This window comes from Anser brachyrhynchus, assembly GCF_964034855.1.
Source record: "Anser brachyrhynchus genome assembly, chromosome: Z".
NCBI lineage: Eukaryota > Metazoa > Chordata > Aves > Anseriformes > Anatidae > Anser > Anser brachyrhynchus.
Genome location: NC_137697.1, coordinates 71,835,571 through 71,859,351, shown reverse-complemented (window position 1 = coordinate 71,859,351; position 23,781 = coordinate 71,835,571). Strand labels below are relative to the sequence as shown.

The 23,781-nt window shown below is 38.1% G+C and overlaps 1 protein-coding gene across 2 annotated transcripts in view; it reads left to right on the top strand.

The window, feature by feature from the left end:
- Nucleotides 1-23,781, top strand: part of MSH3 (mutS homolog 3) — a 114,241-nt gene that overhangs the window by 30,145 nt on the left and 60,315 nt on the right. For both annotated transcript variants that reach the window (XM_080574043.1, XM_080574042.1), the window contains exons 9-12: nucleotides 9,128-9,240; nucleotides 10,597-10,711; nucleotides 17,564-17,648; nucleotides 18,243-18,352. In XM_080574043.1, the coding sequence (XP_080430169.1) occupies nucleotides 9,128-9,240; nucleotides 10,597-10,711; nucleotides 17,564-17,648; nucleotides 18,243-18,352 (423 nt within the window). The remainder of the gene's footprint in view (nucleotides 1-9,127; nucleotides 9,241-10,596; nucleotides 10,712-17,563; nucleotides 17,649-18,242; nucleotides 18,353-23,781) is intronic.

Sequence of the window (23,781 nt, the reverse complement as noted above, 5' to 3'; positions counted from 1 at the left end):
TGCATGTTCAGTGATCCTAGTATATTTCCACAGCAATTCTCATGCTGATTAAAGAAGAGGATTTATGTTTTTGACAGTTCTTGGCAGGTAGAGCTGTGGTAGAAGTGTGGGAGGTTAGTTTAAAATGATTTATAACAGATACATGGATGGACTCTGTCACCATCTCCATTATTTCTTATGTAATTGTTGGAAATAGTGTTTCGTAAGCAGATGATGACTTCCATTCAGCTTCACATCTATGCTCTCTAATCTGTGCTAGTCGAATATGCTTTTATCCATAACCTGGGCAAATGCACAGATCATAATTCAGCTGCACTCCTCTGAATTGTTGCAAATTCTCTGTAGCTGGTATGTTCTGCAATATTCAGCACTGATTTGAGTGAAGAAGTGTCTTTAATCCTGTGAAGAAGTCTTAGCTTGAATTTGAGATTCATTCCAGAAACACGTTGTCTTGTAGTTGTTTGCTTTTAATTCTTGATTATTTTAACAGCGTTACCTTTCCTTTCTTGGACAAACTGCTAAATGTTTTGCATATGTGTGTATAGGTTCCAGATAATTTTGAGTGTTTTGAAGGTCAGTGGTGTATAATAAATATATTAAACTAGGAATGCCTTAGGGATTTTGCTGGTTCAAACACAGCATAAGGGAAAAGAGATTAGTATAATGTGTGGGAAACTTTGTTAAACATTGAACTGACTTTGCTCAAATTGGATTTGGGCCATTACATTTTGCTGCTAGGGTAAGTATGTCTTTGAATAAGTCGTACTCTACCAAGTATTCATCCATCAGCTTGATCCTAGAATGAGGTTGTAATGCTGAGTTTAATGACAATAGGCAGCAATTTGACAGAAGAACAGCAGTTATGACTTCACCACAAGATCTGGTAGGTGGGAAATATTTCCAAAAAGATGGGAAGAGAAACAAAGAAAAGTGATTTGTGCTCAAAAGTTTTTGCTGTTCGGAAGGGGAAAAGTTTCATGTTCCTGTCGATCAAAACAAGTATTATCTGATAACACGTGACATCGTGATGCAAAGAGCAGTGCGTTCACTTTTCAAAGATGTATAACATTGTGAAAGAGGGGTGGGTTTGTGAGGGGATATTGCAAATGCTGACCTTTGGGACAAGGTGATGGTCCAAAATTCACTATACACGTTTGTATTAGAGCTTCAAAACACATTTTATTTTAAGGTCATTCTGTCGTCTTTTCCTTTGGTCTGCCTGTACAGAGTGCTTTGGCATCTTTTAGTTATAGTTGCTCTCTTCCTGGTGTTTGCTTTATTGCTAATGTTATAAAGCACTTGATGTTGTCTTAATTATATAAGGAAATGTTGTCATACTAACAGAATATGTGATGCAGAGCTCAGGTTTTCTGCTTGTCACTCTGTTGTCTGGTGGCGTAGACGTTCTCTGACAGGTCCCTTTTGGTTTAAAAAGAAAAAGTAAGGGTTACAATTTTGGGGGAGTTCTGACAGTCAGTTATTACTGTGTTACAGGATAATTTAAAGTAGTATTAATTGGTTGCTGTAGATTTTCTGGGTCAAGTATGAAATTACATTACTTTTTTACATGAGCGGATTCAACAGTGTTTAGAGGTAGGGCATCATTTTTGTAAAAGCAAACATTTCAGAATTAATTATACTTGGCTTCTGGGGGGGAAATATATCAGAAACAGATTAGAATGGTGATATAAATTCCTGGATTACATTTCTGGTTTCTTTTCCAATCTTTTGCATGGATGGGACTCTTCATTTTGACCCTGAGGTTGCTTCTTGAAGTTAAATCTCTTTTCCCTAAACACCACTTGTGCCGTGCTTCTCAGAGAACAGCAGATCTCTGCATGTTTCTAGTACAGGTCACGTCCTTGAAAACTTTGGCACTCGTCTCCTCGTAGTGGTTTCAGTGAAGGGCAGCTGTAACTGTTGTGCTTCTTGTGTTGCAGCATTAGTAGGTATGTGTGCCACCATCCTGTGCTGCTCTTTGTGGGAACTTGGGGTGTAGCTCCTGCAGCTGTGGCTGATCCATCCTTTTAAAATTCATTTTGGGCTTGCTCTTACACCCCGCTCCTCATTTCTGTCAGCTCCTTTGTTACTGCAGTGCCAGACGCTCGTACAGCCCTGTGAAGCCACCTGGTGTTGGCAGTGGCCCTGTTCAGGAGGAGGGTGGACGACACGACCTGTGGAGGTGCCCCAGTCGGGGTGGTGGGATGCTCGGCTCCGCTCTGCTTGCTGCGGGTGTTGCTGGCACTCAGCGTTGTTAGAAGTAGGAGAACTTGTAGGTAGGAGGGGCAGGCAGCAGGTGAGAGGACCTGAGGGATGAGTGTTCCTGCTGACCAACCGCAAACAGAGAAACTACGCTTCTGGCCCCAGGGAGGATTGAAGAGCACTGTGGTACGAGCCTGAGACAACAGTCGGTGCTCCCAAAAGCTTGCTGGTGGCAAGCTGGTGCCACATTGTACCTCAGAAATAGTGATTGGAGGGAGCTGTTGTGGTCCCGTCAGTCACCGTATTTTTGCTTCCCTGTTGCTGTGCCGTTTAGCTAGGCTAAGCCAGCAAAAGCTGTTTTTCAGTTTTGTTTTGTTTCTTTGATCCCCATCCCCCCATGTGTTTCAAGGCATCTGGAATTTGTTGAACTGTTCCCTGACAGAAAGGCACCACAACACAATCATCTTTCTGAAAAAGAAATGTGCAAGTTCTGCTGGAAACTTCCAACCTTAAAATTGTATAACTGATGTCAGAAAATTCAGAGCAGAAATAGTTGCAGACCACTTAAACAGGGCGACAAAATGTGCCCTGCTGTGAGGGACTTGCTGCTGTGCAGAAAAGAGAGAGGCAAGCCACAGGGGTCATCCCAAGCTACCATGAGCAATTGATTGCTCACACTTTGATTCAGACAGAGGCATTTTCCATAGCGGGGTGTGATTGTAAGAATATTATTTTGTTAGCGTTAGCATAGTATGGCAGGTAGTAGGCAGGGTGTTACTATATTTTGGTTTTGTTTTGTCATTGTGTTGATGTTGCATTGTTTTTTTTTTAATCTATTTGAAGTCCTGCAAGTAGAGAGATTTTTTGCTGGTTGGCACGATCATGAATGGAGGATCTGTGGTGCCAGTGGTGATTCTGGGGACAAACCGGCACAGCTGTTCTACGAAGCTGTGTCACCATCAGGGGTGCAGGTGATGGTAAGTGCAACAAGCATGTGGCAGAGGAATCTGGTGTGCTGTCAGTCCCCTGATGAGACCACACCAGGGTGCACTACATCCTCCCAGTGTCATGTGCTACGTAACACCTCCATAATGCAGCGGGGAATATTGCTGGTAGCACGGAGAAGATGCTTTGCTGACTCTGAACAGCGGTTCTATAAGCTGATACACAACTGCACAAGGGACTGAAGATCACTTCAGATAGTGCTAGTCATTGGGTATGAACTGCTCTCTGTTGTTGTTATGCAGGTAAACAATATATGCTTTGGATGTTTAATGAACAGAACTCCTACTACATTAGAAGTTGGAACTTCTTCATGCTCATTCCCCATTCTACTTGTGCATGTGTTGTTTATTCACAGCTACACATGTTAGAGAGAACTCACATTTGTTAGATAATTTTTCCAGCATGCCAGATTGTTTTGAGTTGAAGTCTAGTTTTCTAACATTCTGTGCAGCCACTTCAGCTTCACAGCAGTGGCAAGTTAACTGGGGTTGTCCTTGTTTCATTGTCCAAGTGATAACTGGAGTACTGAATGCTACCGTGTGCAGCATTGAGCTCCATGGAACTTTGCAGAACACATTCCTTTATTTTGACAGTGAATCCTTGGTACCACTCTGAGTATCGTTCTCCAGCCAGTTTTGTGCTCACTCTGTAATAAGTGCTTTCATGTAAATAAGGTTTATGAAAAATCGAAATCAGTTATGAGAATGTCATGTGTAATGCTATAAATTAACCTTACTGAAATCAACCATGTAGGAAATTGTACGCTTCTTCTCTCTCTACAGAACCTGTTCCTCTACCGTTGAAGGAAATTAAATTGGTTTGATGGGATTTTCTTCTCCTTTATAAATCCACCCTGGTTCTTATTAATCTTCCCTTCTTTCCCAGCAGTTCTTGATCTTTTCTGCTGGCTTCCAAAACAAGTGTAGTGCATCTCATCCCGTTCTTCATATAGGCAGATAAAAAGAGCCTGGAAAAGATTTGTCTCGTGTCTATTTTGTAGATGTAGTAACTGCTGGAGCACAACGGTGTTTGTGTTTTGTCTTGTAGTACCTAGTTTTGTTCTTACAGAAAGCATAGAGTATCATAGAGTACCTATGCAAAGTGGTCTTTGGTTTTCTGATACTCTACATCTTTGCCTCTGTACTCAACATCTTTGACAGTGCCCGTCTCCAAGTTCCTAAAGCTAAAAGGAACTTTTCTAGAGCTTTTTGGATCCAGGTGCTTTGTTTGGAGATGCGCTGGGGGTTCTGCTCATCTATAGTTTTGCTAAGGTGACTAGAGGGAAATCAAGACACACACATTAACAAGTGTTGATAATTCGTTGGATTGTAAAAGATAATCAAGGAGTTTTCCCTAAGTTTTTCCATATGTGTATATATATATTTTATAAGTATGTATTACTGTGTATGTATATGTGTATATATATAGATGTATTAAAGTGTGGAAGTGTTGGTTCCAGGCTTTTCAGCAGCTCCTAGCATCGTAATGGCTTTGGGACAGGATGTTCAAAAAACTGGAGGTTTGTGGGGTCAAGTGTATGTACATATCGCTATATGTAGTGTATGGATAACATGCACATGATAATTATTGTTTGGTTATTACAGGCATCAGTGGTTTATATCATTTTGAGACTGGCAGATGCTCAGAGGAGGTATCTGTGCTGCCAGTCTCCTTGCAACAGCATTGTCTCCATCTCTGGTATTTGAAGGTTGTTGAGAGCAAATGTGGGAAAGTGCTTTACTGTGGCAGGAGAAAAAAAGCTGTGCTTCTAAAAACGTATGCAGTCAGTGCCAAAAGAACAGCTGCTTGGAAATGTCATTGAGATTTCGCAAGAGAAGCTACTGGAGCTTCATGCCAAGTTTCACCAAAAAAGGAAGGATGATTGTTCTCCAGCTCTCACAGATAAGTTCAAAGCTACAGCCCCTGAGCTAGAAACAAATTGTATGATAAAGGCAACACAGTGATGAAAAATAAAAGAAATACCATTTCTGCTAAGCATGTTAATAAGAAAAAGTCATTTTGTGTACTTGGATATTTGAGAGGATTAACGCTTTCAGGTTACCTTGCTCTGCTGTGCAGTGTAGGCATTTTTTCCCTACGGTAATAAGCTGATGATCCCAGCAGAGTGGATTGTGAGAACTGCAGAGAAAACAGCAGTTTTTAAAGTGTATAGGAACACTTAAATAACAGTTATTTTTGCTTAATAAATCTGTGCTTAGCGTCAGTAACAAAAACATCTTATTAAATTTTAGGAGCAGAGATCTGCCTTCTGAAATTCTGTATCATTTATGAACCTGTGTTATGACATGCAGATATACAAAAAAGTGCTGGGTGCCCGCATCCCAGCAGTTAAATACTCCTGAAGTGGAACTGACAGGGCAGGGTAGTTGGAAGGTAAAACTCCGCAGTTACTTACTTTCTTTCAGGAAGGTTTCCTGAGCTTTAAGAAAATTTTTGACGTCTTTGTTTTTGAAGAAATCTTTGCATACTTTTTGCATATTTAGTTTTGAATTGTACAGCAGTAATGAAGTGACTCCTGTTTTATTCAGCACGCTGTTGAGAGCTCTGGTCTTTATATGCAAGCTCATCCTTACAATATTTTTTTATTTTTTAAATATCTTGATCCAGATTCTGTACATTAGTTTTATTTATGCTGTTCATCATTCTTCCAGCTTCTGCCATTTTTTCAGTCTTCCTCTTAAGATCGTTTTTTTCTGCAGATGTAGTGATCTCTTAGTGGTCTCTGTAGTGACTAGCTCCACCAGTGTCATGAGAACATGAGGCTTGTTTCTTTTAAGAAATGCTAGAAAGGTTATTAATAAAATACTGTATTAGTTTTCAGCACTACATTGTCAATGTTCTGACAAGAATGATGTTTACAAAAGTTGATGGCAAGTTGACTTCTGATGTAAATAGGCATTGGTAGCTGGAGAGACAAAGCATCAACATAAGCATCAACATATCATTCTGGCTATAATCAGAAAAATGGCCTGTGGGTGGGCATGCGGCTAAGTAAAGGACAGACATGAAAACCTTCTGCAGCAAATTTTGTTTTGATACATGTTGATAAAAATTCAAAGTTCTCCATATGTAGAATAGGATTCTATAACCTTCCATTTTTTGGACATGGTCAAGAATATCATATGTATACTTTTAGATAGACAAGATATCAGATATTTGTTTGGCAATACCGGCATCTGGAATAGAAACACTAAAATATGTGTAAGTCTTTACAAATCACTGAATGGTCTAGTTCTAAACTGAACAATTTCTTATCAATGGAGTTAATGAACAAAAGTATTATACAATAAGAAGTTAGTCAAATTATATTGATTGTTGTTATCCTTTGCTAAAGTTTATGTTAAAGAGTTGGTTAAATTTGGTTATGAAATGAAAGAAAATCACAAATGCATTAAAGAAAATGACAATTTTTAGCTCTTACTTTAAAAGCAGGCAGATGTGGTGTGAATCATCCGAACTGGGAATTACATTCCGAAACCTCTTGCTTTGCCTTCAACTCTAAATTAAAAGTTGTTAAAGTTCTTTTTTTTTTTTTTTTAAAGGCAGTGTTAGGAGAACATACTAACTAGAAATGAAAAATAAAATCATTTTTAAAAATAATTTCTTTAAGTCCCTGCTCAGCCATGGTCAAAAGAAAAGACCTGCTCTCTCATAGGTTCAAGATTCAAAGCTTTGTACTCTGCTAAGCTCTAGATAGAATTCAACATGTTTTAGAAAGTTTAATGCTTAACTAAGTGTTCTTGCAAAATGCTGTAGTGAATTTATTTGCTCACTTACGAGCAAAATGGATGGATGTGTTAGAGCAGATTGTTTGTGAAGGCTGGAGCAGGTGAAAGATGAAAGGAAGAAAATAGCAGATTGCTACCAGAGGTTGAGAAACACGGACTAATTGTCTTTTACGTAAATCCATTTGCTTTAAAAATGTTTGCATGTTCTGAATAGGGTTGGAGCAGAGGAGAATCCCAGCGGGTCTGAAGACTGAAAACTTAATTGGATCAGTCAACTAAAACTAAGACACTTGAAATAAGCAAGGGATCATCTAGGATGTGCTGAGAAAAACCTAAGACTGCTAGTTTGACATGTATTATTGGAAAATAACTTCCATTTTTAAGAATTGAGCCTCAGAGATGTATTGATCTTTTCAGAACAGAATCTGTAATGCCAATTTTTTTTGTGTGTGTGTGTGAAGTTGAAAAGCACTGCAAGAGGGGTATTGATTTATTTCCTTCCTATATCACCTACACATCCCTCTCATTGGCATAATTCCAATGTGCTAGGAGTACTTGGTTAATTCATGTCCCATGGTAATATGAGACTTGTGTTTGGATACTTTGAGTAGGTTTTATATACATCTTTTGCTGGCAGCTTTATACCAGTTGCTTCTTCAGTGCTCAGTCTGGGGATATATAATTATACTCAAAGGTTGCAGGGTTTCTTTTGTAGTTTTTTTTTTCTTGGTAGTTTTCGTTTGTTTGTTTTTAACCATCACAAGTATTAGATGATGGATTAACAGCTGTACGAGTTCAGCTGATATTGTGGCATCCAGTTTTAATTTCAGTGAGCAGTTTGTAAAAATAAGCAGTGTAGAAAAGTTGTGTCTCGTAAATGTTGCACAGACACTTTTCTTGGACTCAGGTGTTGGCATCTCAGATCTCTTGAGGCAGGTACTGAGCAACTTGGATCTCATGTATGGTGCAATGAATTAAGGTTCTTCCACTGTCTTACTAAGTAGGCTGTGGAAGCAGGGGTCACAAGAAATAGGCTAGATGAATTTCTTTTGGGTTGCAAAACTGGATGGAATCCTCTGCAGGTGTAGTTCTCGATTACTTGCTGTCTGCATGGAAGGATTCATTGAGTAGAGCTCATTTGGCTCAGTGGTGGAACAGCAGGTTTCCTACATTTGCAGATCCTGTTAAGCTGGGAGGAACTGCAGGCATATTGGGAGGACTAGATTGTTATTTTTAACTCCTTGACAGCCTGGATGAGTAGCATGACAGAAATGTGGTAATTTCTGTAGTGTAAGATGCTGAATGTTTGCAGCAATGATGACTTTGCAAATATGGGGTAGTGGACAGAATGCAAAGGAACAGATTTGCAGAAAAGTGAGCTTAACAGTTTTCAAGCTGGACAGCAGTCATAAATGTCATGCTAGAAAAAATGAAATTGTACCAAAGATGAAGCACTTTTTGTTGATCCTTTTTCTCAGCTATGTGCTGAGGAATATGCCAAGTCAGAATTCTGTGTCCATCTTTGGAAAACTTCAAAGATACTGATCAAAAGTAGTGGAGCAAAAGAACAACCGTGGGATGCTGAGAGGCCTAGCATATGTTCTCTGCAAAAAGACTGAACGAAATCAAGTCCTTCAGCACAAGGAAGAGAAGAGTCTTAGATAGTTAGGGAATAAAGCAGAGGAATACTTCTGCTGCATATAAGGAAAAGTGCAGTAGGTTAATATTGCAGCAAATTGCACAGCAGTGAAGAAAGCCTTTAAAGATAAAGCATAATTAAATATGGTAAAAGGTTACGTATGAGAATGGCTTAATTGTTTTACCATCATAGGACTTCAAGAACAGATAAAGTAAACACTTCTTATGACTCATGAAAATATATTTACCTTGCAGGTATATTAGATAACCTCTTTAAGTCTCTTTTGGGCAAGTTTGCTGTTGCTGTCTTGTTGTTGTTGTTTGTTTGTTTTTTTGCAGTGGAAAAAGGAAGTTTTAAAACAAAAATAAATCTCGAAATGTTCTCAATCCACCTGAGTAGCTAATCTCATCATTTCTCTACCCATTCTCTTCCTAACATTGGAAAGAGGAAAGAAAGTCCAGCTTTGTAACCTACCTTTGTCCTTTTCGAAAGGAGCATAAATGTTGAAAGTCAATCTATATTTTGTTTGCAGGTTACGAGATGACAGAATTAGGATAGAACGAATGGGAAACCACCATTTTGAATACACACATGCTTTCCAACTAATTACAGATTTTTATGCAAAAGAAGTGCCTGATATTACAGGTATGTAATTCAGAATGTCTTTGAAGCATGCATCCCATTAGCTTTTACATAGAGAATGAATACATTTGGGTGCATCACGGACTTCATGGGCTTATCTACATCCGGTTTATTTAAATGTTCCTGACTTGATCCTCCTCTATTAAGGATGAATCTTCGTTGCTCCAGGCTTTCTCACTGGTCTCAAAGGCCTGGAATTCTGCAAGGCAAATCTTACTAGCATAGACCAAGGCCAAGAAGGCATTGAGTTCCTCAGCCTCTTCCATGTCCTTTGTCACCAGATCCACTTGCCCATTCAGTAGCAGGCCTGTATTTTCCCTTGTCTTACTTCTGCTGCTGATGTACTTGTAGAAGCTCTTGTTGCACATCATGTATCTTTCCAGTTTCAATCTCAGGTTGGCTCTGGCTTTCCTAAACCCTACAAGCTTGAACAGTGTCTCTGTATTCCTTCTGGGTCACCTGTCCCTGCTTCCACCTTTCACCTTCTTTCTTTTTATGCTTTAGTCTGGAGCATCTTGTTCATCCATGCAGGCTTCCTGCTACTCTTTGCTTCATTTTCTGCACATTGGGACCAGTTTTGAGCTTGGAGGAAGTGATCCTTGAGAACAAATGTTATTTACATACAAGTGAATGCAGGGCTAACATCTCTTTTCTCATGTCTTGAAAGAAGTGTGTTTAGACAGATATAAATTCACACATATATTGCAACTGAGGGAAATGATAAATCTGAAATGTTTCTTTAAGTTCTTGTATGTGTTGACACTCTAAGAACAGAAGAACAGCTTAAAAAAGTGTCTCTGACAAAACTTCATTTAAAAAATAAATCCTTTTATATTGAGATATCAGGGAGTGAATTTTACTATTGTTGCATCTGGAATAGGCACTGCGGTTAAGCACTGTCTAGAGACACTATGTAACACAAATAGCTGTCTTACCAAGATGGAACCTTATTTGCAAACTTGCTGAGGCAGATAAATCATCAGTACATGTGCCAAGGCCTTTTTATTCCTTTTAATTTGCGCAGATGTTGCCCACAATATTTCAAGATTTCAGAATTCAGTACTTAATATGTATATTTAGAAATTTCTTATGCCGACAGCTACTCATTTTTGTGAGGAAAAACCTGTGGAGTTGAATGTTTTGAATTTCGTAATATGTTTTCATTATTGTAGAAGTCTACAGTTTTTGGAACCATAAATATTATTTTGAAACCACTTTGTGTTGATCTGTAGATAACATAGAACACTATACACATAATAAAGATTTTTATTAGATTAAATATTGAAATATAGATTATACTTTTTCTAAAATGCATTCGTGGAAAACAGTAATTTAACATGGAAATTTTTCTTTGTTTAGGTCCTCAAAAACTATCTGTAATACTAAGCTTGGATAAGCCTGTTATTTGTGCTCTGGCAGCAGTAATTGCATACCTCAAAGAATTTAATTTAGAAAAGATGCTTTACAATCCAAGGTAAGTTACCTTACATAAATTTCCAATTCAAAGCACCAATACATGTACCAGGGATACCTTGCAACTTTTAACAGGCAACTTCCTTTCAATGAAATGAGCCCACCTGGAGTGATAAACATCATCCTTATAAAATTTAAGCTCCTAATCAGAACTGAAGGAATCAAGTGATTTTGTTTTTCCAAGTGGTGTTTCATGAAATTCTTTATGAAGTAGGTTCTTATAGACAATACTATCATTAATGTAAATGAGCAGCTACTGCAGCCAAGTGTTATTAAAGATAAACAAGGTGCAAAAATTATAGATACTAGGAGGTAAATTGTACAGTTTGTCAATAAATACCAGCTGTCATATCTCAAGCTCAGTTTTACTCTATGAACCAAGGCTTTTTTTGGCAGCTTTTTAAGAACTTTTTAGGCTGTAATTTAGTTTTGTAAGATGATGTTTTATTTTGCCACGGAGGTGTGTAAATCATGTTCCCTCCTTGTAACTTTGGAAGCAGATACAAATGCTAACATCGCAATGTTTAGACAGTACTCAGCAGATCGGTTTGTTGGTGAATCCAGTTAACAAGCAAAAAGAAAACAGTCAGCACATCCTGGCTCTCTGAAAAATCCCTTGAGTTGGCTTAGTGGTATCTAGGAGTAGGGAACCAGTCTTGCAAAAACTTGTTCATAGATCTTTACTATTTGTGCAAGGTTACTAGAAAAACACACAGCCATGAAAATAAACTTATCTTCTCTTAGGTAGTTACAGCTTGTAGATTTATTATCTATGCTGAAGTGAGTACTCGAAATTATAATAATATTATACAGGTGGAATCAAAAGAAAATAGAAAGATATTGCCACTCAAGCATCTTTTCGTCCTTTTTTTTGCAGACGTATGAAAGGTTGATATCCAATTTGGCTTAGGTTTGAAAATATCGTGAAGGCTTAATAAATGCTTCATGAAAACAGCTTTCTCTGTCATGGATCCTGTTCAAAATATTCTCTTGGCTGTCTCAGTATGCCTCTGTCCTGTAAATAGCCAGTATTTAACTAAGTAAGCCTGGCTGCAAACTAGAAACTTAGAAATACTTTTTGTTGTCTGTAGCTAATTCACATGTTGCATGAAATTCTTAGAATTTCAAGCCTCATTTTGAAGGGTTCCCTTTTTTATTATCTTTTATTATCTTACATTATCTTTTTTATTTTAAAATGCAGCTGCATTAAAAAATGATTGCAGATGTCAGCTTTAAACAATTTTCAAATATCTTCTATAATATGTGGAAATTAAATATAACTGGGTATTCTGGATTTTGGAATGGATTTTCTTCCGTAAGTTGCACTTCCCCTCTTTCCCTCTACAAGTACCATTACAATGTAAACAAAAACTTTGCTGAGCTTATAGGTCAATTCCTCTGGTGTCTTCTAAGCTTTCCCCCCTGCTTCATCCCCCAAGAAGTACTGTAACCTGTGGTGTCCTAGCACTGTGGTGTTATTCCCACTCATCTGATGCAACGAACTGTTTGGTATCTTGGTGATATGCTATGGAGAAATAAAATACATTCTTCAAGATAACAATGTTCCTGTGCTCAGGAGCTTGGATTCTACTGTATTTATTTCTAATGCTTTTGCTGCTTGGACTACCCAATACTGACTTCTACTTGACGTTTTTAAAGTGTCACATATATTGAAATGAGTCACGTATCTTCACATACAGTGAAGTCAGCCAAATGTTGAGCCAGGTTCAACTTAAATACTTTTTTCTAATGTCAGTGAAATATATAAATGCTGAAAAGGGAGAGGCTTTAAAACAAAGGGTGTCGAGTTCGTGGATTTTCTGTGATTCTGCAGGAAACAGAAGAGAACTAATTTCATTGTACTGTCAAGCAACTTAAAATTCCTAGGAGAATTCAGGTCAGTGAGCATATACTGATGAGTCAGTGAGCATGAAGTCAGAGCTGTGAGATAGTTTTCAGTTTATTGATGTGACACAGATCTGGATGAAAAAGACCTATTTGATAGGAAGAATGACAAAAGAAATTCTTTACACATTTGTACCTTCTTCTGATAAATGCCCCAACACTCTTCTCCCAGTTGAACAGAATTCCATCTGAAATTAATAGTATCATTCATGAAATATCACATAAATGATGAGGGATCGTCATTACTGGGGGGAAGTTAATTTTGGTTTAATATTCAGGAGAAGATATGAAATACAGTTTTAAGTTCATAAACAAAACAGTATTTTTATTTTAACTTTTTAAAGAAAAGTGTTTGTGCCACTGTAGGACCCTAGGATTTGTCTAGGCTGCACTGGAACTGCTACATCAAATAAAAGTAGATTGAACAATGAATGAGATAAGCTTTTTTACTGGTATGTTCTAATAACTCTGCCTGCTGAGACACCGTTATTGGAGAGGTTTTCAAGGACAGCTGAGTAACCAGTTTTGCTTGAAAAATCATCATTTGCATAGCATTTGTTGGGAAATGTGTCTCAGTGTATTTTTGTTTTATGTTCATGCTTTCCAGCATATTGGAAACAGAAGAGAGAGACTGTAATTCTTAGTGTTTGACCAGTGATAGATAAGCTTAAGAATGTTGGGGAATTGTGGAGAAAACAGCTGTGTTCTGAAGGCGGAGAGTAGCTTTGGGATTGAAGAACTATCAGCAGTGAAGGTAGAAGACAGAGACAAGTGAAAAAGAGAGAAGCCAGAGACAGAAGCTAAAGTGACTATGAGGGAGGTGAAGAAAGAGAGAAAGACTTCAACAAGAGGGTAGACGATTTTACTTCATAGTAGGAGTGGAAAGGAGTTTGTGAGATGAAATTGAGAGAAGTCAAATTGTAAATGCACTCAGCCTAAAATGGTGGTCTTCCTTGAATTTTCAGGGGAGATGTCATTGAAATTGAAGAAATGGTGTGTATATGGGTTCCATATCTCTTGTGTGTTAATTCCAAAAATAATCATGTATATGAGACAATGCATAGGTTTATTTCCCACACTCACAATGTGTAAGACTCTGAAAAAGGAGTAGTGAAAAGACTTTGGGGTGTTTCAGGGTTAGTTCAGGAGCATGAGGGACTGGAAAAGGAAAAGCCTGTTTTTCACACACCCCAAAGAGATACTCAGCAAAGGATATGCCTTATCTCTGGAGACCACAGAAGGGTGGCATCTCTCTGGAAGTTTGGAGCTTGTATGAATGCTGAGGCTGCATGCAAGGAAAAGTGGTCTGAGAGCAAACAGCCATCTGGGTAGAACAAGGCTGCAGGCCCACCCCTTGGTGGGAGTTCAGTGGAGAAAGAGGAGAAGACTAATTCAGGCTAAAAATGATGGAGGTTATTTTTGTCTGTCCTACTCCTTCCAGGTTCTCTTATTTCTGTACTTGTACTATGTTTTGTATTTCTAAGTTTTGTTTTGTGTTTGTTTGTTCATTTTATTTTGTTAACTGTTTTAGTTGGGAATTTGTGGACTGCTGTTACATCAGGGAACCAGATCAGAAATTCTAGCCCTGCAGCAATATTCACGAACAAGTTTAAAAGTCTGGTTAATTAAATAGAGAACATAATCTGGGTTTGAGGTTCTTCATGACTTAGACTGGTAAACGTCTTTCATACCCAAAGCAAATGGTTTTGAGAAATGAAGAGACTGGTTTTTACTCCTTGAGGCTGAACATGAATTCCTACAGTTCTTGTTTAAATGCATAGGTTTATTCACTCATAGAAGTTTTGAAGATGTTGATTCTAGAGGTCTGTAAAAGGTAATTGAGCAAAGAAAATCTGCTGTTTAGTAGGCTTTCAAAACAGTGTCTTGGAGCTTTGCTGTGAAGTTACTGGAGATTTGCAAAATTAAAGTAGTGGAAAGCTAATGCTTTGAATGACACATTCACCTAGGCTGTGTTGCTTAGCGTGAAATTATATATGATGTCTTCTGTGGAGAGAATGATGAATAAAGCATAGAAAGTGCCCTATTCTGTAAGATTCTCAGGATGCAGAATGACCAAGAAGATAAAATTTCACAGGTAACACACAAAACTCAAAAGTCTGCGGATGTAGTTTACTGTTCTAAAGCAATCATAGTAACCCCCATAGTAACTCATTGTTAAGTGAGGTTCTGCTCTGAAAAGCTCTTTTTATGAATAGCAACCTCTTTCTAATAAGCATTCCCTAAAAGTCATATAAATCCTACAAGAAGCTTGCATTTCTGTTTGTTTCCTCTTTTCATTTTTCTCATCCCAGGCAGCGTAATCCTACCTTGGCCTGCTCTTCAGTAGTGGGATAACCAGCTATTTCCATCACTAGTGCTTTGCGCAGTTTAAGTACTTCAGGTAGCTGCAAGTCTGTTCTTTGAAACTCAGGTCACACTGTCACCTGCAGAAGGAACTAATGTGTAGTGCTCCATCTGAAGTGATTTTGAAGAGTCATGTTTGCCGATGCAGAAGACGGCTGATACCAGCACATTTAGAACTTCTCACGAGGATTGTGTGACACCCTCACTGTAAAACCAGCGCTGGCTTAATATTTGTTTACAACCTCCTTCTCATGTAATTTAATCCCTAAATTCCCTACAAAGAGTCTGCCTTTGTTCACATTTTTATCAAGTTCTGATCCCAAGCTGAAGGAAGATGAAGGGGTGGAAGCAAAACATATCTTTGCTGTGACATCTGGAATTATTGGTTGGGCATATTCTGCAGTTGATCTTGGCTATTATTCATGTACTTTAAGCTCTCAATTACCAGGGTTAATAGCAGGGTTGGAGTAACTCAGATAAAACTCACAGCTGGATAATATAAAACATAGATAATTTATGCTGTGAGAACATCTTTAGCATATCTGCTTCTGGAGGGCTAGTAAATAGAGTCTGCCATGGAGCAGAGTTAGTTGTCTTCAAATGCCATCAGAGAATAAGCTTGCTGTGGACAGGATGTGCTCTACGTTAAGTGCTTGGAGGCATGGAGCTTCATCCAGTTGAAGTGTGGAAACACGAGAACCAGTAAATCTGTAATCTTGAAACTCACTTATGGGTAATCGAGGGTTGATAGGGACAAACAAAAGTGTTCTTTATGCTTTCAGGAAGAAAAAAAAAAAGGTTCAGTTCTTACACATTAAATCCATCTGGCTTTAAGAGATCACAGACTTGAGTAGTGGCAAATCAAAATGCAGCAAAGTCTTGTGGCTTTTTTTTTTTTTAATTGGTTGGAAACAGAAGTTCTGAGGTACTAACAGGCTAACTCCTGTTCTTACCCCTGCCATCAGAGTTGTTCCAAAGAGTGTTTATCAATATGGTGATAGGCGCTTTATATATATATGTATATATATACACAGGGGAAGATGCAGGTTAGGAAAGCCCTAGATGTAGATTAGGTGCTTTTGGAAGGGTGGGTAGGATTTGGCGTTGATTATGGGGACTGGAAGCCGAGTGGGAATCATTCCGATTTAATTTTTTCCAGCACCACCAGTTGTGACAGAATATCATGAAATTTTGTTTTGTTGCTTTTAATGTTGTGTAATTTGGAAGACAGTGCTTCTTTTGTCTCCAGTGTTTTGTTTTGTTGGTCAAGTTTGTTGGTTGCTGTGATAGCACAATAGAGCAGAATAATGCTGACTGTGGGTGTTTTGAGTCAGCTGTACTTTCCAGCTGTCCATGAATTTATCCCCTCAGATAAATCAACTTTTTTTTTAAAATAATTCTGCAGAAAGTACTTTTAATTTGACACATTATTTAAGAACATGTTCACTAGCAGGCCCAAACACCTGCAAACAACTTGAATATATACCATTACCCTCTGAATATTTCATGCTGCTGGAAATTTTAGTGCCTTTTTTTTTTTAAATATAGCAATAGTGCAGCTGTGTATGCCTAGCAGAAAAGTTCAAGCACTTAGTGCTCCCCCACAGAATTAAAGTGGAGTGCACTCAAAAAATTGTATGAAAATTCAAGAAAGCAATTTTAAACCCTACCCAGCAAGTCATTCTTTTCAGGCTGAGACAATAAAGAGCGTCCTAGATTTTGTGCTAAGTGCAGTCAGCAGTATGATTAACCTAGACAATCATGACTTGATTTGTCAAAAGCATTTAGTGGGGTTCTTGCACTTCACTTCACTGTCCCAACTACTACATTTGCATATCTTAGACTGAGATACTTTTCACACCTAATATTACATATCTAATACAGTTATTAATGATGGTTCTATTCAGTGTTTTGCTTAGCTATACATAAACAACATTTGGGTTGGTCTCTTCCTGTTGTGTTAGGAAGAGTCAAAAAGTTAAGTCATTTTGGTCACAGTTATGTCATATTAAAAAGAAAATGAAATAGTTTAAGTATGCCATATTTTTCTCTTCTTAAATAATGGCGCTAACAGGCAGTTTTAAATTGGTAGTAGTAGAAAGAAAAATTAACAATATGTCTTTTGTTATGCTGTTTTGATGTTGAATGGTGTTAAAATCAGTTTTGCTCTCAAGGTATTAATTCTTACTATTATCCCTGCCCCTAATCCTACATTGATCAGAACAGTATGCTAACAAAAGCATGTACTTCCTTAATTTCATCGTAGACTGAAGAAGGGGCATTTCCTTAACAATTTAGTGCATTGGGATTAGATGACAGGAAAGCTGGATTTTATTCTAAGCTTTGTTGGAATCATTGAAGGAAGTTGGGCAAGCGAGTCTTCAAATCTTGTTTATCTGAGCAGTAAAACAAAAGATGTTATTGGTGTTCAGTTCTCTTATTTATCTGAATTGATTTTAATTTCTTACTTTTTTTTTTGTGTTTTGTTTCATATAGCTGATGAGTTCTCTGGTGTGAGGAATTTGACTTACCATTAAATATGTACCCATATTTGAAATATAACCTCTGAAATTCCTTTCCTCAGCAATTTCAAACGGTTGTCAAGTGAAACTGAATACATGACAATTAATGGGACAACGATGAAAAATCTTGAAATTTTACATAATCAAGTAAGGAAAAATGGAGTGTTTTTTTTTCAATGTGGAGATTTTTAGAGCTGTTTGACATACTGTTCCCAATAAAGTTAGTTAAGTTGGTTTGAAAATATCAGCCAGATGTTAAAATTATTTTAAATGGGATCAGACTGAAGGAGGGTTATATTTTCAGAGGCATAAATGAAAGATAATCTCTACTGACTCTAAGTATGAGCTAGGAACTTTATTGTACTTTGACTAGCAAAGACGTTTCCTGAAGAGCTTTCAGAGTTCTTGAAAAAGTGCTATCAAGTGATATAGATGCAGTAGTGTTTTTTTGTTCATTTGTTTGTTTTTCTGTGCTAGTGGTTTATGCACAGACTTAATTTAACATGTTGGCTTTATTTGTGTAATTTTCTAAAAACATTTTCTGACTAAAGGAAAAACATACTCAAGTAACTCATGACTGCTGGAGATGTTTTATGTAAGATGTTATTCATGAAAAAGATCAGTAAACTAACGTAGTTGCAATATCTTGAAGTCCGAACAGAATGCTTACATAGTGAAGATTCTTAAAGTACATAACTGATTGCTCAGTTAAAAATAATTATGCTATTTTTATTATTTTAGACTGATATGAAAACAAAAGGAAGCCTACTCTGGGTCTTGGATCATACTAAAACTTCCTTTGGCCGTCGGAGACTGAAGAAATGGGTAACTCAGCCCCTCATGAAATCCAGGTTAGACATCTCTTTATCTTAGTATCCTTTTTCAGACCATGGGTGAGGATTACCTGCTGGTGGAAGATACTTTATTCGTAAATTTGCTAATTAGCGTTTCATTTGTTTCTTGCCTCAAGCAAGTATTTGCATTCTTAATGCATTTTATTTGTTCTGAATTAGTGGTGGACGTTTCTGTTATCCCTGTAAACAGTGTGTTGAATATGAAGTGTTTCTTTTTATTAGTTCTGAAATGTGATGATTGTTTGCTCAGTCATGTATTTTAAGATATGCTTTATATTGTAATACTTTGGAAATGCCTTATTTTGTAATACCTATCATCTTGGTTTTACTTTGTCTTGAAATGGACTCTGCCTTTTCTCATTTCTCTTTGCAGGCCTTATTGGACTGTTGAACTTGCTATTACATATCAGTACTGACTCTTTACACGTGATATTTGTTCACCTACATTTTAAGTTTTTGGATCTCTTCCTTTGCACATGAATATTCTGAGAGTTATCAGTGTAAAATTAAGTCAGTTGTGTTATGCATCTCAGCTACACTTTACAGAAAATAATTTTAGCTTGGATAACTAAAATAAATTTTCCCACTGTTTTATTTTTGTTTTTGATTTACTAATATAGTAAACAGGACAGGTTTTAAAGTATACCAGCACTTTAGCATCTTGCTGTTATTGATAGTCAACAAATGTTTCTATTGAAGTAATTTTTTTTTAGCCAATTTTTTAATATGCTAAAGCACTATATACTTCTGAAGTATGGCTGCTAAATTTTCTTACTAGACTTTTTGTCAGAATCTCGTCAGTAGTTTAAAAAAAAAAAGTATGTAACTATTTTTCCCCTACTATTTTGTTGATGTAGAGTATTAGAGACCTGTTTCCTGTGTAGGAGCAATGCTGGTTAGATGGTATCACACTGCGATTTCTGGCAGGGATTTAATATATTGATTACAGTATTTTTTTTTTCCTTTTCATAATAGCTTGTGTAGAATTTACCTACTTGAAAATGGCTTTCAATGTACCCTTCCTAAACTGTATTAGACTTCAGGGAACTTGATTATTTGTCTGATGTTCACCTTAAAAGCATCTGGATAGAATTTCTGGGCCAATTTGCAGAAATAAATTGAAATAAATTACTTCAATTCTTTTCCAGCCCTATGGGCACCCTAGACCCTTTTGGGAATTGTTTGTAAAGTTGTCAGAGGGGGGAGCCAGAGTACAGGCTCTGGGCTCATGCAGTGACAGCAGTGAAGATGGGGACCAGTAAAGGAGTGGCTCTAACCATTTTGCTCCCAAATGATAGCGTATGTGATGCAGCATGTGAAACAGCATTCAACAGTAGTGTAGATAGTCTTTGTCTGGACATAAGACATAGAGCAATGCTTGCTAGGGGACTTCAGGCCTTCTTTTTTAACTAGTAAATTTAAATTCTCCCTTGTCTCAATGCAGAACCAACTTTAGAACTTCTCAGTTTGGGTCGCTCTGCTCTTTGCTACTTGTGGAAAATCGAGACTTTTTCAATCTATTTTTCTCAGTATGGGAGGAAGTTATATGGCTACAGTTAACAATACTTTTTGGTTGATGTGGAAAAAGCTATTTTGTTTCTATGTACTTTTTCCCCCGTCCTAACTAGAAGTTGTAATTCATGTACTTAGTGCATCAGACATTCAGTGGTATTGTTTCCAGTAATGCGCACAAATGCACTTAGAGAACATTCTGTAATTGTAATTCACCTGTGCCTCCTGGAGTGTCATTTTCAGCGGAAGCAAGATTTCTATACTATATCTTTTCCAGTCAGTGGTAGGTGCATTTCCCTTGGCATATCAAAAAGTGAGAGGGTGTAATTACAGCTTTATGCCTTGTAGCTGAAAACCACTTGGGATGATGACTAGATTTCCAGTGGAGAAACACTGTATCAAGCTGAGTACAGGTAGAAATGTGTACAGAAAGATTATTTGGGCAAACGTAAAGGTATCCGTTAGCTCATCGGTGATGTAATGCATGTTAAAGCTTCCAAGTAAAGGCATGTGCAATTTTGAGGAAATGAAGAAAAGAAAAACAAAAGACGTAACCAAGAAAGGTGTAATGTCCTCACTACTCACCTGGTTATACTAGGATGTCAGAGAAAAGAATGTATGAATCATTGATGACTGATTTTTTTATTATTATTATTTTTTTTTATTTTTTAGGAGGAATTCGGAAAGTCACTGTTTTTTGTAGGAGCTGTATTTGTGTAAATTATAAAAGCATTATCTTGCCTATGTTGCCTTTGAAACATAACTCCCATTGAAGGTCTTTCTCACCTAACCTAGTGAAAAAAAAAAAGGAAATCGAAAGTTGAGTTGTTCAGAGCATTTTGATTGAATAAAGCATGCTGTTTCCTGGTAAGGCTGTGGGGTTTTAGCAAGAGAAAGAAGAGATAAAGACAAAGGGCTAAGGCACCCATTTCAGAACACAGTGTTGTATAAGAATGTGGTCTTTTGTGTTTTTGTATGTGTGTAATGTTTAATTTCTTTCCTAATACAAAATTAAAGTTAAGCTAAGAACCACTGAAGTTGATGTGAAGCAGTCATGGCTTTTTCAATAGCTACAGGAAAAAGAGAAAGATAAGCTTAACACAGGCTTGTGGGTCTGGTTTGCAGTTTTTGTTTCTTCTTTAGTTGTATGTAGTGGATATGTTGTCCTGTGGCTGCGGCATAAACAGCAGCGCCAGGCAGTTGTGGACAGCCTGAAGCCTCATTTCTCTAGTGAGTTTTTCTCAGCCTGTTACATCCATGGATACCCACTCCCACTCTGATTCTTGCATTTCCATTTCCTGTTTCACAAGCTGAGTGTTAGAGCTAACTCCAAGCTGTAGCTGTGCTGCTTGCACGGTTGGGAGTCCAAAGACAACAGGTAGCTGTTGAACTGATATTGCATCCTTTTGCTCAGTGGGTAGTAGTTGGGCTCTGTGCCTTACCCAGCTATTGATTCTCCCACAATCTGTAGGAAATTTGCTTCCATGAGATCAAACACATGCCTTCCTCCACCTTGTCAAGGTTAGTTCGAATTGAAGAAAGAGTTCAAAACTGACAAAGGCGGATAGGTAGCACAATTACATGAAGTTTTATTATGTCCATATTATATTGACTATAAAGCTGATAAAGCTGTGGCGACGTACTTAAAGTAGAACTTGAGATAAATGATGGATGTATCATGCAGAGCAATTTATAGCCATTGTAGGAGAGTTTGTGTGCAGAGAACTCTGTGGCCTGTACGTATAGAAAGCATTGCATAAGAGTCTTTTTTTCTAGTCTATTCCTGGAGAGGTAGAATGTCTTAAATATCAGTGGGTGGACATCATGAAGTGGTATTTCTAGTACTGTAGCCAGGGAGAAGGTGGAGACTTTGCTATCTAAGTGGAAGATAATCTGGGAAATGCTAGTGTTTCCCTTTGCTGCGAAAGTGCTTAGTTTATGAGTTAGAAAAGTATATAGTCCAAAATTTGGAAAGCTTAGTTGGAAGGGCAGCTGACTGAAAGCCATAAAACATTTGTTGTGTGTGTGATATGAACATGTTAGTTTGCACAATGTTCTGGCTCTCTCTTTGGGATGGTATCTATTTTACTTTGAGGACAGTGTTCATGGTTTGAAGTAGGTTAGACAGGCAGCATGAGCCTCGACTGCTTAAAGTCTACCTTAATATTCTGTTTACGGCACGAAATGTAGAAGTTAATAAGGTTAATGGTGTGATTGTGGAGAGCAGAGTGCACGAAGCTTACAGCTCAGAAGTCATGCAACTTTCAGCGTGGAAAGCGTGCTCTGGGCTTTGGGGCCAACAAGCTTTGTCCTTGTCAGCCTGTGCTGAAACCCCCTGCCTACACATCAGATGCAGATCAGATCACATCATCTGACTTCAGATGCACGCTTTGGGGGTACGTGTGTTGCTTCTGGTGTACTGCAAGTCACCGAATACTCTCACCGTACCAGAGTAAACTTAGAGCAAAAAATTAAAAGCCACTTCAAGAGACATAGTCACAGGAGGAGGGCAGTGACCAATGGCTTCACCAAGCTTTGGGCCTTTGCCGTGACAGAGGCCTCATTGGACAGCAGCGGGCCTGCACGGCACAGGGCACGGTGCCCATTTCTGTGGGACTGGGAGGGGGCTGGGGACACAGACACCTCTCCCGATGCCTCCAGGCTGACAGTGCGAGTCTGGAAGTGCGGAATGAGGGAGTTCAGAAGTGATCCTGACCACGTACCTGGCAACGGAGCCTCTTTTTGCCTGCTCCAGGGGGTGTCAACTAATGCTACACTTACTGCCTCCCTCCCTGGGGCGAGTGCGCCTTTCGGGCCCCCCTCACCCCGACCTGTCTGTGTATTTCACCTGTTTCACATGCGTGTCTCCACGACGCATTGCTTGCCAGAACTGATTATAACACTTAAAAGTCCTTTAACTGGCTGTGTAGTTTTTCTTGCCTGTGTTTATATGTAATTGATTTTATACTCATTCGATGCTTTTCTAGTTAAAGCTGATGTTTAAACCTCAAGGAGAGAGGATAAGTGTGTATATTTAGAGAGCTGCCAAAAACATTTTAAGCTTTGCTTTTCAAGGCTACATGAACCATATTTTTAATTACCCCTCACAAACAGGATTTTTGTTTTTCCTGTGATTCCAATAGCCTTTGTAATACCCTGTTTCTTCCAGTTCTGGATGAGATGATGCTTTTGAGGCTGAATCAAAGCCTTAAAGGATAGTACGAATAATTTCTATTAGTCTAAATGTGCTTTGCCTGCAAGAGCGTAGAATGACTGTAGCTTTAGCAAATTAGGAACTGCAGATGGTTCCTTATGTCCCTCTACAGAGGAGGAAGGGTAGAAATTGCTATTCCTAATGCACGATGCCTTTTATTTGGAGGAGATGTGCAATAGAACAGGGAAAAAAGCGGTCCCTTTATAGGGATGTTGGCGATGACATGTCTTTCCTAATATAAAAACACACCATTCTGATTCCTCTTGCTTTGAATGTATCGAGTCCTATTGTGTTTATACATCTGTACATAAAGTGCAGTCTGAATGGAAAGTCTTTCAAGTTTGACTGTGTCCTTGTTCCCATATCTAAGACAGCTGGGTTGTAAAACAAACTACCTAAAGGTTTTTAAAGATACCCATCCTAATTCAGATTTAGACTGATCACCATTTGTCACCATCATCATCCAGACCTGGATGAGAATCTTCTTTTGTAGCAGAGATTTAGGAACGAAGTCTGTCCATCCTACAGCACAATTTTGTGGGCTAAATTTTCCTCCTGAGCATAAAGACTTCATAGCATCAGTGCCAATATAAAATGCACAAATGCAGGTTACAACATATGCCTGAAATCTCAAAATTGTTATAAAGAAAAAGATTGCAGCATCATCACATGCATTCATTCATTTTGCTAGCCGTGTTTT